This window comes from Lemur catta, chromosome 1 (genome assembly GCF_020740605.2).
Source record: "Lemur catta isolate mLemCat1 chromosome 1, mLemCat1.pri, whole genome shotgun sequence".
NCBI lineage: Eukaryota > Metazoa > Chordata > Mammalia > Primates > Lemuridae > Lemur > Lemur catta.
In genome coordinates this window covers 23,030,639-23,046,884 of record NC_059128.1, presented here as the reverse complement: position 1 = coordinate 23,046,884, position 16,246 = coordinate 23,030,639, and the positions used below count along the sequence as shown (strand labels likewise).

General features: G+C 37.8%; 2 protein-coding genes across 3 annotated transcripts in view; one reads left to right on the top strand and one right to left on the bottom strand.

Annotated features, from left to right (window-relative positions):
- The first annotated feature begins 13 nt into the window (after positions 1-13).
- On the top strand, positions 14-5,134 carry LOC123646035 (SRA stem-loop interacting RNA binding protein). The gene is made up of 4 exons (XM_045562660.1): positions 14-141; positions 1,521-1,579; positions 4,436-4,543; positions 5,023-5,134. Exons 1-4 carry the CDS (start codon positions 45-47, stop codon positions 5,092-5,094), a joined length of 336 nt encoding a protein of 111 aa, XP_045418616.1. The 5' UTR covers positions 14-44; the 3' UTR covers positions 5,095-5,134.
- Positions 5,130-16,246, bottom strand: part of SNW1 (SNW domain containing 1) — a 29,438-nt gene continuing 18,321 nt past the window's right edge. Inside the window, exons 10-14 of one of the 2 annotated variants that reach the window (XM_045562645.1) lie at positions 15,118-15,259; positions 9,885-9,981; positions 7,435-7,552; positions 5,884-6,047; positions 5,130-5,803 (exon numbers count right to left, since the gene is read on the bottom strand). In XM_045562645.1, the coding sequence (XP_045418601.1) occupies positions 5,605-5,803; positions 5,884-6,047; positions 7,435-7,552; positions 9,885-9,981; positions 15,118-15,259 (720 nt within the window). In that variant the 3' untranslated portion in view covers positions 5,130-5,604. Of the gene's footprint in view, positions 6,048-7,434; positions 7,553-9,884; positions 9,982-15,117; positions 15,260-16,246 lie in introns of both variants that reach the window. The other variant, XM_045562634.1, reaches the window with a different exon arrangement.

The window sequence follows — 16,246 nt, the reverse complement described above, 5'->3', positions numbered from 1 at the left end:
TCCGGGGTCGCGACCCCAGGTCGTGGAGGGCTTTCAGTCTAAAGATGGCGGCCTTGGCGGCGAGAAGTGTGATGGCCGTGCGTACAAGTATTAACCGGCCCGTTGCTTTTGTTAGAAAAATTCCTTGGACCGCTGCGTCGAGTGAGTGATGGAGATGTGGGAGGGGAGGAATCCTCAAAACGTCTGTTTTCTTCAGAGCATTCAAGTCAGCGTGGTGGCTGGATTAGGAGGCAGAGTTTGCTCCTGAGCATCCAGTGAGCAGAAGGAAATTTTCTTTGCAATTAGCCGTTTAGGGATGCCTCCTCAGCTTTGGGGGCACGAATTCACTGCCTTTCGGAGTGATTTGGTGGAAAGGTTTATTACTTAGTAACTTTAGGATTTACGATTTAGAGGGGATTATTTTGACTGCACTGTGGTGGGTCGATTCAAGATGGCAAAATTGTAGGCATGGAGACGAGCTAAAAGGCAATTTCAGGAATTTGATTCAAAGGTGAGGACCGGAACAAAGGCAGCGGTAGGAGTGTGTGTGTCAGATCCACTTATGTAATCAATTTAGTCAGGAGGAGATAGGATTACTGACATATCTAGGGGAGAGGATAACATGCAAAGGTGGGAATCCATGGGACAGATAAAGAGAATTCAATTTGCTGTACTAGAGAGTAACTATAGGACAGCAGTGGGAAATCAGGCAGGCAGGTTTGTAGGGTCAACTCAACAAATTTGACAGCACCAACTATTTAACCTAGTGTAAACTTTAAATTATGAAAGATGAGTAAATTGGGATTTTATTTATGTAACCCAGAACAAAAACGTGTGTGAGGATAAATTGGAATTTTATTTGGAAATTCTAATACAGTTGGAAACACACTGGATTGTAATTGTTTATCTTTTTCTTCTGGGGAATCTGCTCAGAAAGATTGTATTAATAATCCACACACCTAGCACAGTACCTGGTATGATGAAACACTCAATATTTGGTAAGAATGGAGATTGCAGCCAACTCAGCAATTTATCTGTCGATGTCCCCTCCCCATCACCAAATCTGGTACATTATAGCTTTATAGATAGTGTCATAGCTGATTCCTAAATCTTAAGGCTTTAAGGAAATGTAAAGTAATTCCTGTCCATAAGAAGTTTGGAGACTCTAGGACCCCTTTTGGTTTCAATCTACAATCTAGGATAGAGAATACAAAATATCTTGACTTTTGTTTTTTCGAGACAGGGCCTCACTCTGTCACCCAGGCTGGAATGCAGTGGCACAATCATAGCTCACTACAGCCTAAAACTCCTGGGCTAAGCTATCCTCATGCCTCAGTCTCCCAAGTAGCTGCGCCACCATGCCCTGCTACTTTTCCTTTTTTCTTTTTAGAGATGAGGTCTTGCTATGTTGCCCAGGCTGTTACTGGACTCTGGGGCTCAAGTGATCCTCCCGCCTCAGCCTGCCAAAGTGCTGGGATTACAGGTGTGAGCCATCACACCTGGCCATAACTACTTTTAATATGTTTTCTCTCCCTATACAGGTGAGGTGAGAGAACACTTCGCACAGTTTGGCCATATACGAAGGTGCTTCATACCTTTTGTGAGTATCGTCTTAAGAAAAAAGTATTAATGTTATCCTTTAATTCTTGATTTTTTAATCAAAGCATATCAATTTATATTAATATCTAATGGAATGAAGCTATATTTATTGATACAATTATGGGTGATACTGATTAAAAATAAGCTTCATCCTAGGTGTTTGTTAGTTTTTTTTAATTGTCGTATAACGAATTAGCACAAAGGTAATGGCTCAAAACAATACACATACATTATCTCACAGCTGGCAAAGCCTAGCTGGGTCCTCTGCTTAGGGTCTCACGTAGCTATAACACATATGTCAGCTGGGGCTGCAGTGAGGCTCAACTGGAGAAAGACTGCCTTCTAAGCTTCAGGTTGATGGCAGAAATCATTTTTCAACCCTAAACTGAAGTCTCTGTTCTGCTGGCTTCTGGCTTTCAGCTGGGGGCTACTCTCAGCTCCCAGGGATTGCCTGCAGTTTCCTTGTTACCTGGCTTTTCTGTAGGCTGTCTTACAACATGGCAGCTTGCTTTAAAGCCAGCAATGGAGTTTCTCCAATGGACTAAGATAGAGTCTCATGTATTAACATAATATAATCACAGGAGTGACACTCCATCACCCTTGCTGTATGACCTAATCAAGGGAGCAATAGCCCATCACCTTGGCCATATTCTTTTGGTTAAAAGCAAGTTACATGCCCTGCCTCAAGGGGAGGGGATGCATGGAGATCATGGGGCCCATCTTAAAATTCTGCCTACTACAGTATTCTAATAAGGACTTGAGATAGTAGAGGATAATTTTATCATGAAACTAACTGGCAGGGAATTTCTATTTTAAGTTTTATTTTCCTTGAGTACGAACTTTTTTAGTATTTATAATAAAACAGTATTTCTATATACATTATATTTCCTTTCCTTTCTCATAAGGGACTAGAAATCAATCTATAAATTTGATTTATATAGCTCCTTTATCCTGAGCTATATTTTTCTGTGAGCTTTCTAGAATTATTGGGCTTTTTGGAGTGTGATGTGAGTACACATGGTTTACACACACTTTACTGAAACCACCCTTTTTTCCCTCATGGCACTGAAAAGTCTGTGGTAAATGTCAACCTAAAGAAACTTTTTTTTTTTGAGACAGAATCTCGCTCTGTTGCCTGGCCTAGAGTGCCATGGCATCAGCTTAGCTCACAGCAGCCTCAAAATCCTGGGCTCAAGCGATCCTGCCTCAGCCTCCCGAGTAGCTGGGATTACAAGCACATACCACCATGCCTGGCTAATCTTTTTTTTCTATTTTTAGTAGAGATGGGGTCTTGCTTTTGCTCAGGCTGGTCTTGAACTCCTGACCTCAAGTGATCCTCCTACCGTGGCCTCTCAAAGTGCTAGGATTACAGGCGTGAGCCACCTCGACTGGCCAAAAAATGTTTCTTCTAAAAAAAAAAAAATAATAGATTTCTTTTGGTTGCCATATAAAAATATAAGTAAAATAATTTAGGACCTGGAAAGAACAAAGCTTAAACAAAAGAAGGCTCTGCTTCCTGGTAAAATTAAATGCAATGGGAAAAAATGAATTTTTAGTTAAATTTAATATACTCAAGTTGAAAATCCTGGTTCGTATCTTAGGTACGTATTATCTAAGTTTTAATACAAACATAAATTTTTTAATGCCTTTCACTTTTGGAAATGGTCACATGGAGATAAAAGAGTGCTTTAGAAATTGTCACATCTGTAAGTGGTAAGGTAGTGGATCACTGGGGCATCCCCAGAAACTTTTCCTGCATTCTAGGTTAACCCTTATAAAGTTACCTGTAAAGTATGGGAGCAGTTTCTAAGCAGTTGGGTTTTTTGGCAAAGCACAACATAACTTTGTAATGAGACTGATGAGGACCAGATGATCACCTACACTGAAGAGACATGGTAGCATCTGTCCTTTATTGGTGGCCTTGGGTGGGGTACATCCAAACACTAGAATCTCTTTTCCACGTGTGATGTATAAGTTGACTAAGAAGCACTCTGCCTTTTGCACAAGGGCAAGTAGGAAAATTGTTTAAAGTAACCAGAAGTCTGGAACTAGATTAAGGGTAATATTGGTCTTCTTTCCTATTTTTTTTATTAGTAATGTAATAACGGTAGTGGTAGTGATGAAGGTGATTGGTCTCAGAAATGAGCAGATAATCCAACTAGCTAGGTTTTAAGGCTTAACTTTCTAGTTTTTAGAAATGATGTTAGAAATAAGAAGAGTGGCCGGGTGTGGTGGCTCACGCCTGTAATCCCAGCCCTCTGGGAGGCAGAGGCGGGTGGATCATTTGAGCTCAGGAGTTCGAGACCAGCCTGAGCAAGAGCGAGACCCCGTCTCTACTAAAAAGTAGAAGGAAATTAGCTGAACAACTAAAAATATATATGGAAAAAATTAGCCGGGCATGGTGGCGCATGCCTGTAGTCCCAGCTACTTGGGAGGCTGAGGCAGAAGGATTGCTTGAACCCAGGAGTTTGAGGTTGCTGTGAGCTAGGCTAATGCCACGGCACCCTAGCCAGGGTGACAGAGTGGGACTCTGCCTCGAAAAAAAAAGAAATTAGAAGAGTACTTTAGTGATCAAAATTTCCCTGGGTTATCACTGTGTGATTTGCACCTAGAGTGACACAGAAAGCTCATTGCTCCTATCTTCTCTAATGCAGCAGCAAAGCAGAGAGAATCAGTTTAACACAGGGATTTAGCCTTGGGCAACTCAGGAGTAAACACATACTAAATCAAGTTTATTGGCATTTATTTATATCTGTAATCTGATTTTGGCAGATGAAAAAGTTGTTAGCTTGATCTAGAGCTCATGGAAACTTTCACAAATTCGTGATTAACCTTTTCCTATATTTAAAATTATTAGGACAAAGAGACTGGCTTTCACAAAGGTTTTGGATGGGTTCAGTTTTCTACAGAAGAAGAACTTCAGAATGCACTACAGCAGGAAAATCACTTTATTGATGGGGTAAAGGTAAATCTGTTTCTATATCATATCATTAGCTTTCAATTAAATAGGTTAGAAGCGTGGACTGGCAGGGACTTTGAGAGATTTGTAACCAACTGAAGCTACCTTAATGCTTGTTAAAGAGTGGTAGTGATCGAGTGTCCAGTTTAAAAAGGTCTGGGGAAGGAAGTACAGGAAGACCCTTTAATGGGCAGCAAAATGTATGTAACACAGAACAGTGGAAACAGCAGTCTACTTTCAAGTCAGGTAAACTGGCCACGAAATCCTGGCTTTCCTACTTACTGTGTGATCTTGGTCCAAATTGTTTATAACTTTTAATGGGAGTTTAGGGAGTCATAAGAACAAGGAACACACAGCAATTGCTTCAGTTATTGGTACAGACTCCCTAATAAAAAGGCAATCTTAAAATGGTAATTTTCAGTTTTAATGTTTTCACAGACACGGCCTTTCCTTACAGTGCTTATTTGATTTTTTTTTTTTTTTAGCTCTACGTTCAAGCTCAAAGACCAAAAGTTTTGCATGGGGATCAAACATCTGATGGAGAAAAAGATTTTTAAGACCATTCCTGCATATAAATAAAGTTAACTGAGAATTTTGTCTAAATGGTTTTATTTGAAACAATAGTTGCACCAAGCAAGAGCTTACTTTCCCCAGTCCAAATTAAAACAGCACAATGGGGGGGAAAAGTCATTTGGTAGCACAGTTCCAATATGTGAGTATCATCCTCATCATGGTTGGGGTAACTTTATTCATAAGCAGTTGTTCGTACACAAAATATCAACCCCAGACTTCTAGTATCACACAAAAGGAAGTGGTCTTAATTTTGTGTGGGGCAGTATGTTCTATAAATGCCAAAAGGTGGGAGAAGCACAAACACAACCCACTCTTTAAAAAAACTAATTCAAAGTAGAATTTTCTATCCCCCCCTTTCTCCTGTAATAAAAAGTAGCGCTGGGATGTGTCACCCAGATTTGGTTTTTATCCTGACCATTTACAAAGTATTCCCCATATGACTTGCATCATTAGGGTTACGGATAATAGTTCATTCACTTTGAAGAGACATGCATCTACTCCTTCCTCCTCTTCTTGCCTTCATGCTCATGTTCCTTGGGGCGGCTGCTATCTGAAGGTCTTTTAGAGCCACCATGTTGTTTGGCTTCTTCCAAAAACTTGTCCAAACCAAAAGGATCTTCCTCAAACTGAACTGGTCCTTCTCTGCCTCTCTGCCTACGGTCTGAACCAGAAAATTCCTTGTCGGGAACAAATCTAGGGAAAAAGAGAAAGGACTATGAACTACTTTGTTTTCACTGGTATAAACATTGACAGTGAGGTGTCTGACTTGGTACCTGTTGGTCTTTATTCTGGCTTCTAGGTCATCACCATACATGTCCTTGTCCAGATTTTTACTGGGCCTATAAATACTCTGGGCCATATCTTTACCACCTCTCCAGGCTTGATCATAAACATTGTAAATTTCATCTTCTCCACCTGCAAATCCACTGTCCATACCCTGTGGAAAAAAGAATATTAAAGATGTATACAATATTTTTATTAAAAGCAAAATCCGATAACATTTACACGAAGAGTAAACTCTTCCTCATTTATAGCTCACGTATTCAACAATCTGAACTACACATTTTAAAAAGATCTTCGTTAAACTCAAAGCACATATAAACTTTTGTTTCTATCACTTTTGGGTCCTTACCCAGAGGCTTAAACAAGGTTAACTCATTAACAAGTTTAATTACTTTAGTCATTGGAATTGCAGGATGCTAACACAAACTTGACAATTTCAATTTGTATAGACACAGTGGCAAGATGATGAAAGAATTCTAAAACATTGCTGTGTTGTACTCCTTAACTGCCTAAGAACATCACTATTACAGCCATAAGAAAGCTCTCCATGTTAGGTCAACAAGAAACAATAGAAAAATTTTCATCACAACTTTTAAATGCTTTAACCTTAAGCTTGTGACAAGTGATTACCTTGAAAATATTTACTTATGTGGAAATTTCATCCCTACATACTTTTGCTCAGGATGATAAGTTGCCATTGCATAGTGGTTAAGAAAAAAGCTTTGGAAAAAAGACACCCAAGTTTGAATCTTAATTCCATCAGTTACTAGCTAAACTTCTCTGTCTCAATTGCCTTATCTAAACAATAGAGATAATAATAGTATGACTTTATAGGGTTTTTCTAAGGATTAAGTGAGATACTACAAGTAAAAAAAAGACTGAGAACAATGCCAGGAATATGAAAAGCACCTAGTAAACTTACTATTACTTAGATGGGCTTACTCATATACTACTAAGAAGATACATATCTTCTCCAGTAGCTATGGGTTCTTTGAGAGCACAGATGCCTTCAAAGATCTTTGATCTTACTGACTTATGCATAGTTAGTAATCAGTGTTATATGAATTAAAATACAAAGGTACTTTTCCCAGGCCTAAAGTGTCTTAGTTAGTTAATCAGAACTGGTACTAGAAATCCAATTTCCTGAAAATCAGTCTAGCACTTTAATCTAGTTTTACAGCTTCACTTTTCGAAGATTCCCAAGTTCACATGTTTCTACAGCATTAAAAAAAATCCAAGAGGTACTTTTGTAGGACACTGGTTCTGTTTTATAAATAAAAGACTGATAGAACCAATAGAACCACGTTTTATCACCTAATTTCTTTCATTTTCTGTTATTGTCCCAAATTTTAGCCAACTGTAAGAGGTCACAATCAGTACTATTTCATCTTATTTGTCTCAAGTTACAACAAACAACTTCCAATTTTTTTCTATCACACTTGCAAACCTTAGACTGATCCAAATCTAAGATAATTTTCTTTCCCCTGAGAATAGGTATTCATATCAACACACAATATATGCTGCTTTGAAACTCACTGTACCTTGGATTGGTTGAAGAGCCTTTGGTCATACTGGACTTCATTGGAAGTCCGAGGATTGGGCACACCAAGAGCAATGACTTCACTGATATCCCGATTTTCATTTCTCTGAAGTTTCGACCTATTTTGAAATGTGACATCACTAACTGAAAACTCTTTACAAGCTGAATATATTCAATTTAAATACAACCATTCTCAGAACAAAGAAAATGACTATGTCATGTTCACATCTGATGAATATGTATTCCCTGATAATGCACAATCAGGTTGGCAGCCCTTACAGGGGCTCTACCTCTAATCAGATTATGTGATTAGAGGTAGACTTTACAATTAGGATTTCCTGTTAGCTCCGAAAAACACCCAAGAGATGCATTCTTGACGTGAAAAAAAATTTTTTTTTAAAGACAGGGTCTTGCTACATCGCCCTGGCTAAAGTGCAGGGGCACAATCATAGCTCACTGTAACCTCTAACTCCTAGGCTCAAGTGATCCTCCCACCTCAGCCTCCCAAGTAGCTGGGACTACAGGTACATGCCACCATGTTCAGGTAATTTTTCTTATTTTTTTGTAGAGACAAGGTCTCACTGTATTGCCCAGTGTGGTCTTCAACTGACCTCAAGCAATCCTCTCGCCCTGGCATCCCAAAGTGCTTAGATTACAGGTGTGAGCCACCATATCCAGCCTTTGACATGGATGTTTTAAATATAAGTAATCATTTTACAACCATGCTGAGATATAAAATTGTTATGGTCTATATCTGCTATTATTATAGAAGGGTTTAGGAGTTGGGAAAATAGATGCAAATGAGATGCATCATTTGAATCATTTTCAATAAGTTAGAATCAGCTCTTTAATCATATTTAGTGATTTTATCCTACTAGAATTTTGAGGAAAATGTCAATGACTGGATTATTGGGTATGATTTTTGATATTCAAATTAATTTAATTCCCCTGCTGTTTAACTATGTATGAAATCTACATTCCAGTGAAACCATGGTAACTGTAATCACTTATTTTACTAGAAGCTCAGACCCTAAAATGATTTCTATAGATAATTTGGCTTTCATCCAATCACAACGTTACAGCTTTTCTCTGTTATCAATTCTCATAGCCACTCTACTGGTTTTAAAGGGCCCAAATTATCTACAGAGCAGTGAGTGATCCCCAACCTTTTTGACACCAGGGACTGGTTTCGTGGAAAACAGTTTTTCCTACAGGGAAGTGTGCAGCCTGGATCCCTCGCATGCGCAGTTTGCAGTGGGTTTCGTGTTCCCAGGAGGGTCTGATGCCACTGCTGATTGGAAACTGGAATGGGGAGGGGGCGGGGCTTGGCGGTGATGCAAGCCAAGGGGAGCAGCTGTGGGTGCAGGTGGGGCTTTGCTTACCTGCCACTCCTGTGCAGCCCTGAGTGGGTGGGGGCTTGGGGACCGCAGCTATAGAGCCATTTTAATTGTTATAACTCAGGAATTTCCAACCAACAGTCTCATTAATTAAACACTTTCACACTTCATTCTTTTTTCTTCTATACTGTGCATTTACCCAAAACTTTAAATTAAGATTTTTCTGCTTCTCCATCACTTCACTTATCCAGGGAGATAAAATATGCCAATTAAACAGAACACCAGTAGGAATCTTATTTGATGTTTAAGATATGACTTAGAAAAAATACATAATATCAGCTCATAGGATGATCAGAGCATGGAAAATTTCATTTGGGAAGAAAATGTTTTATAGTTGCATTTAACTCTCACTCAGAATTCCACTTCCATTTGATAGCATTTCCTCAACTTTTCAGCAATTTTAGTCCTAAGCCTTTGGTGAACCACAAACTTCCTCACTCCCTACTTTACTCTATGCCCCCAAACATGTATTTGGTTTGTTCCATACAAGTTTGTATGTACTAAAAGTGCTGTGTAAATTTTCCCAAATTATTTTATCTAAGAGCTCTGTCTTTCTGAATTTTAAGATAAATTGTTCATGAGAACTGATTTTCACTTCTTTTAAAATCTGTTCTTTTTCTCCATTGTACTGGGTACAGTGCTCTGCATATAAAAGGATCTCAATAAAGGTATGGCAGCTTATTTCCTGTCTAGAGGAATAGGCACATAATCAATTTGTCTCACCATTTGAGGTAGGAAAAGAACAGGCCAGAAGAGTCCCATTCACTACTCCCTTTTCACAAACATGATCTGAATTCCTTTTTCTATATCCTCATTACTGTCAATTCTAACTGATGCTACAAGATGATGAAAGAAAAGATTACTTCCAGGGATAGTCACTTCTGCTAAGACAAAGTAATTAAGTGTAAGAAAATTAAGTGCTAATTTATTAAGTTATCAAATTAAAGAGGAAAAGGAGAGAAGCAAAACTGATCTTAGTGGACTAAAACTGTCCTCTAAAAAGGTAGAAAAAGGTCACTCTTCATAATTTGTACGTATCTCAAATAGCACCTACCTTTTATCAGGAGCTGCCCTGGAAAGATTCCGGTCATGCTGTCTTTCTTTTCGCCTATCATGCCGGATTTCGTCCCTCTCACGTGCCTCCCCATCCTCTGTGTGGACACAGTTGAAAATGACTTTATCACTGTATTATCCATTAACATTTTGAATAAGAGAATATTATTTAGAAAATTCCATGAACTTCTTTGTAGTCACACTCAATCTTTTAAAACTTACTTGCAATCAATTTAAATCCAATAAGTAGTATTAGTTTAATTTTTGAATGTGAATGGTAGAATCATGCATGTAGCTAAAGTGTGTAGGGGTAAAGTATACTGCTTTCTTCAACTTTTGAAATGCAAAGTTGTAAGCTGGGCTGAAAGAGGAATAGAGAGATGGGCAGATATGTGATAAAACAAATTTTGCAATGTTTATTTTACTTTAAACAAACTTCTTATTGATACATAATACATTAATATAGTCTGGTTATTAATACCTTATTAGATGGATAGTTTGCAAATATTTTCTCCCGTTCTGTATGTAGGTTGTCTCTTCAATCTGTTTCTTTTGCTGTGCAGAAGCTTTTTCACTTGATGTAATCCCATTTGTCTATTTTTCCTTGTGTTTGCTATGCTTTTGAGGTCTTACCCCAAAAATCTTTGCCCAGCCCAATGTCCTGTAGTGTTTCTCATGTTTTCTTCTAGTAGTTTCATAGTTTCAGGTCTTATGTTTAAGTGTTTAAGCCATTCTGATTTGATTTTTGTATATGGTGAGAGATAGAGGTCTAGTTTCACTTTACTGTACAGGAATATCCAGTTTCCCCAGCACCTTTATTAAACAGCCTGTACTTTCCCCAGTGCATGTTCTCGGTGCCTTTGTCAAAAGCGAGTTGGCTGTAAATGCCATGTATTTATTTCTGGGTTCTCTATTCAGTTCCATTGGTCTACGTGTCTGTTTTTATGCCAGTACCATGCTGTCTTGGCTACTATAGCTTTGTAATGTATTTTGAAGTCAGGCAGTGTGATGCCTCCAGCTTAGTTCTTTTTGCTTAGGAGTGCTTTGGTATTCAGAGTCTTTTATGGTTCCATATGAATTTTAGGATTGTTTTTTCTATTTCTGTGAAGAATGTCATTGGTATTTTGATAGGGACTGCATTGAATCTGCAGATTGCTTTGGGTAGTATGAACATTCTAACAATATTAATTCTTCCAACCCACGAGGTTATCCTCTCATATTTTTGTGTCCTCTTCAGTTTCTTTCATCAGCATTTTAGTTTTCATTATAGAGATCTTTCACTTCTTTGGTTAAATTTATTCCTAGGTATTTTATTTTTTTGTAGCTATTGCAAATGAGATTGCTTTCTTGATTTCTTTTTCAGACTGTTTACTGTTGGTGTATAGAAATGGTACTGAATTTTGTATGTTGATTTTGTACCCTGCAACTTTACCAAATTCGTTTATCAGTTCTAATAGTCTTTTGGTGGAGTCTTTAGATTTTTCTAAATATAGGATCGTGTCATCTGCAAACAAGGATAATTTGACTTCTTCCTTTCCAATCTGGTTGTCCTTTATTTCTTTCTCTTGCCTAAGCACTCTGGCTAGGACTTCCAGTACCATGTTAAATAAAAGTGGTTAGAGTTCCTGTATTGTTCCAGATTTTAGAGGAAAATCTTTCAATTTTCCCCTATTCAGTATGATGTTAATTGTGGGTTTGTCATACATGGCCTTCATCATTTTGATGTACGCTCCTTCTATACCCAGTTTGAGAGTTTTTTATCATGAAGGGATGCTAAATTTTATCAAGTGCTTTTTTCAGCATCTATTGAACTGATGATAATGTTTGTTCTTGACTGTTAAATGTGATACATCATGTTTTTTGATTTGTGTATGTTGAACCATCCTTGCATCCCTGGGATGAATCCCACTTGATCATGATGAATGATGTTTTTGGTGTGTTGTTGAATTTGGCTAGCATTTTGCTGAGGATTTTTACATCTGTGTTCATCAGGGATTATTAGCCTATATTTTTCCTTTTTTGTTTTGTCCTTGTCAGGTTTTGCTAACAGGGTATCCTGGCCTCAAAGAATGAGTTTCCATTGCTCCTTAAGGATGAACAAAGAAAAAAAAAAAAAAAGAATGAGTTTCCTCTTCAATTTTTTGGAATAGTTTGAGTAGAATTGGTATTAGCTCTTCTTTAAATATTTGGTAGAATTCAGCAGTGAAGTTGTCATGCCAGGGGTTTTCTTCAATGGAAGCATATTAATTGTTAAAGAAATATTAACTGTAGAATCTAGATGTTGATGGATATGGTGATCATTATACAATTCTTTCAATTTTTCTGTATGTTTGAAAATTTTCATAATAAAATGAGAAAAAAGAATTATGTATATGTTTTCCCTTATAGTTTCAAAGATTTTATTGAATAAAGAACCTTTTGCTTGTGTTCCATAGGGGCTGGCTGTATCTTGATCTCTACTGCATTTACTCTATCTTCACTTTCTCTACCTTCACCAGCCTGAGGAGACGCAATGTAATTAAGAGCATGAGCTTTGGAACTAACCTATCTGGATTCAAATCTAGTTTCTATGATAAATTAGCAATGTGACCTCACGCAGGTTACTTGACCACTCTGAGCCTTAGTTTCCTCTGTAAAACAGTGATAGTAATAGTACCACTGCACTATTGCTGTAGGGATTATGAGGTAATACATGTAAAGTCCTCAGAGCAGCACCTGCCATAAGCACTCAAATGTTAGTTTTTACTAATTTTTTCAAAATTTTAATTTCTCAAAAACTATTTTTTTTCTTTATCAGTTTAGAGAACTTAGATACAGTAAGTTTTACTTCTAGTTACCTTCAGTGGCTAGGTATACAACAGGCAGGTATTTGTATCTGGCCACATTAAGTCATTTATGCATGATTCAGGGAACTGGATCACTACTTATAATCTTGTTTACTTGCCTGTAGTTGAACTCTACACTTCTATAACCTTGATACTTTCATCTTAAACTTAACCTATCCTCAGTTAAATTCCTCATCTTTTCCTCCCAAATCTGTTCCTCCTGCTATCTTCCCAACATTAGTAAATGGCAACTTAATCCCTCCCAGTTGCCCAGGACAAAAGTTCTGGAGTCATCCTTGACTCCTACTTTTCTCTAATACCTCTACCTAATCCATAAGCAAATTTTGTTAGCTTTACCTCCAAAATACATCCAATATCTGACATGTTTTTATCACCTCTTGTTATCGTCTCTCATCTGGTTTATTGCAATAGCCTTCCACATAGCTTCCCTGTTTCTGCCCATGCCCATTCCACAATCTTGTATTTTTAACATAGCAGCCAGTGTGATCCTTTAAAAACATACATTAGGGGAAATGTTGGTCAAAGGGAACCAAGTTTTATTTATGCAGGATGAATGAGTTCTGGAGATCTAATGTACTGTATGGTAATAATAGTTAACAATACTGCATTATATACTTGAAATTTGCTGAGAGAGTAGATATTAATTATTCTTACCAAAAATTTTAAAAATTAATTATATGAGGAGACTCATATGTTAATTAGCTTGACTGGTAAACATTTCACCATGTATTCATATATCAAAACATCATGTTGTATACCTTAAACACATACAATTTTTATTTGTCAGTTATACTTCAATAAAGCTTGGAAAAATGTATGTCAGATCATGTCACTCTGCTCTAAACCCCTCAATCGCTTCCCTTGTCACTTGAAGTAAAAGCTATACCCTTATGATGGCTAAAAGGGCACATGTGATCTGGCCACTACTCTTCCTACCTGCCCTAACTACTCTGACTTGTCACTTGTCACTTGAAGTAAAAGCTATACCCTTATGATGGCTAAAAGGGCACATGTGATCTGGCCACTACTCTTCCTACCTGCCCTAACTACTCTGACATCTCATTTCCTACTTCCCTCCTCCCTCACTGCTCTTCCTTGAGCACACCAGACATATTCCCAACCTAGGGCCTTGTACTTGCTGATCCTTCTGGCTTTGCTCTTCCTCCAGATATCCACATGGATTGCTTCCTCACTTCCTTCAAGTTTTTGTGCTAATGTTACCATCCTACAAGTGAGGCTTACTCTGACCACTGTCTATTTCTGGCACTTTTATATCCCCCTTCCCTGTTTTATTTTTTGCTACAGCATTTATTACCTTCTACCATACTACATGATTAACTTTTTTCGTCTGTCTACATCCACTTGAATGTTGACTGCTATATCCCATCCACCCCACTGTCTAGCATAAAACCTGGTGTCTATAAGAGAACTTTACACAAAGTAGGTGCTCAATATGAACTGAATGAATGAATGATTATAGTATACTAGAATTTATTAATCAAACAAAAACCACTCTCACAAATTTTCTTGAGTGAGACATGGAATTTGTCTTCCCCTATTACCGCAATGCAGACCACTAAATAAAGCCAGAGAGAAAATACCAGCAGATTTAATGATTAGAAGTGCATTAGCCTAAAGATAGAAAAACTCTGGATTATTTTCCCACGTGAGGGAGTTGAATTATTCAATTGGAGATCTCATTTCTTTAAAGTTCAAGAAAATTAGAGAAAATCAAGCCTATCATTTAAGTGACAGTGTGATTTTATAAAGTATATTGCTCAGGTTAAAAATTTCTAGTATAAGACTCATACTGAAGGCCCACCTTTAAATACACACTCTTACTTTTTTTTGCTTCAGCTTAGTAAAGCGGAAGTTACTCTCCATTCTTAGATTATTTCTGAAACATCTAAATTTTCTTTCTTACCACTTTTATTTGCGGTTTTAAAAAACCAGATTTTCTAAAATTAGATATATATTGTTCACAATGTAAATTCAACCCAGTAATGACAATACCAGGAGGCCGGGCGCGGTGGCTCACGCCTGTAATCCTAGCTCTGGGAGGCCGAGGCGAGTGGATCGCTCGAGGTCAGGAGTTCGAGACCAGCCTGAGCAAGAGTGAGACCTCGTCTCTACTAAAAATAGAAAGAAATTATCTGGCCAACTAAAAATATATATACAAAAAAAATTAGCCGGGCATGGTGGCTCATGCCTGTAGTCCCAGCTACTCGGGAGGCTGAGGCAGTAGGATCGCTTAAGCCCAGGAGTTTGAGGTTGCTGTGAGCTAGGCTGATGCCACGGCACTCACTCTAGCCCGGGTAACAAAGTGAGACTCTGTCTCAAAAAAAAAAAAAAAAAAAAAAAAAAAAAAAAAAAAAGACAATACCATACCTTTTTCCACATGGGTTTTGATCCCAGCTCTCCTCTCCCTGGCTTTCTGGGCCATTTCTCTAAGTTTCTCTTCATGTTTCTCCTTTTCTTTCTGAGCCATTTTTCTCTCTACTTGGGCACGCATTTCCACAGCTTCACGAGCCTGTTAGTAAAGTCATATGTTAAACAGGAAGTACCACTGGATAAGCATTTACAGCTATCATCTAACTCTATAACTAAAGTCTGGATTGTAAGAGCATTTACACAGAATTCAGATTTGTTATTGCTGATTAAAATGAACATTCTTGTCCACTAAAAACAATATCCTGCTTAGAAGATACTGTAAGATTAGCATTTTTTACACTGGGAATGTTTTAGTGGTTTAAACTATAGTGACTCAGTCAATCTTATAAATAAAATATTTCATTAATGCTTTGTGAAAAACAATCAAAAAAGCTGAGTGGAGTGGCTCATGCCTGTAATCCTAGCACTTTGGGAGGCAGAGGCAGGAGGATCACTTGAGGCCAGGAGTTTTAGACCAACCTGAGCAACACGGTGAGACCCCATCTCCACAAAAAAATAGAAAAATTAGCTGGGAAGCTGAGACAGGAGGACTGCTTGAACCCAGGAGTTTGAGATTGCAGTGAGCTATAGACAGTGAGCTATTGCATTCTAGCCCAGACAACAGAGTGAGACCCTGTCTCAAAAAGACCCAAAAACAAACAAAAAAACCTAAAAAAAAAAATTGAGACACCAATAAAGCAATTTCCAATATCAATAATATAACAGGAACTGATTAAATTTTCAAGATCAATCAAGTCAACTCAAGATAAAACCTTAGCCTGTATCTGCTAGAGAGATTTTATAAAACTCTCACTGTGATAGAAGAGACATGCTTTTCCATGTTCTAAACACATGCCATGATGTGTGTGAACTTGAAGGTCACATATTAAAACCATAATATATAAAATATTAATAGATGGTCAAAACTACTAATGACATTTTATGTAGGATTCAGTTCATCAGAATGTTTACCTACCCTTCCTGGCAACTGCCCTTTTAGGGGACATCTACATCTAAAATACAGGAAAATTATGAAATCTACAATAGCACGAGCAATCTTCACAAAATGGGATCAGCCTAGCGAACC

What these genes read in the sequence shown, in the direction of transcription:
- LOC123646035 (XM_045562660.1), top strand. Translation starts at nt 45, where the DNA reads ATGGCGGCCTTGGCGGCGAGAAGTGTGATGGCCGTGCGTACAAGTATT. An exon ending in TCCTTGGACCGCTGCGTCGA is followed by an intron (nt 142 to 1,520) that starts GTGAGTGATGGA and finishes CTCCCTATACAG; the next exon opens with GTGAGGTGAGAGAACACTTC. An exon ending in GAAGGTGCTTCATACCTTTT is followed by an intron (nt 1,580 to 4,435) that starts GTGAGTATCGTC and finishes TAAAATTATTAG; the next exon opens with GACAAAGAGACTGGCTTTCA.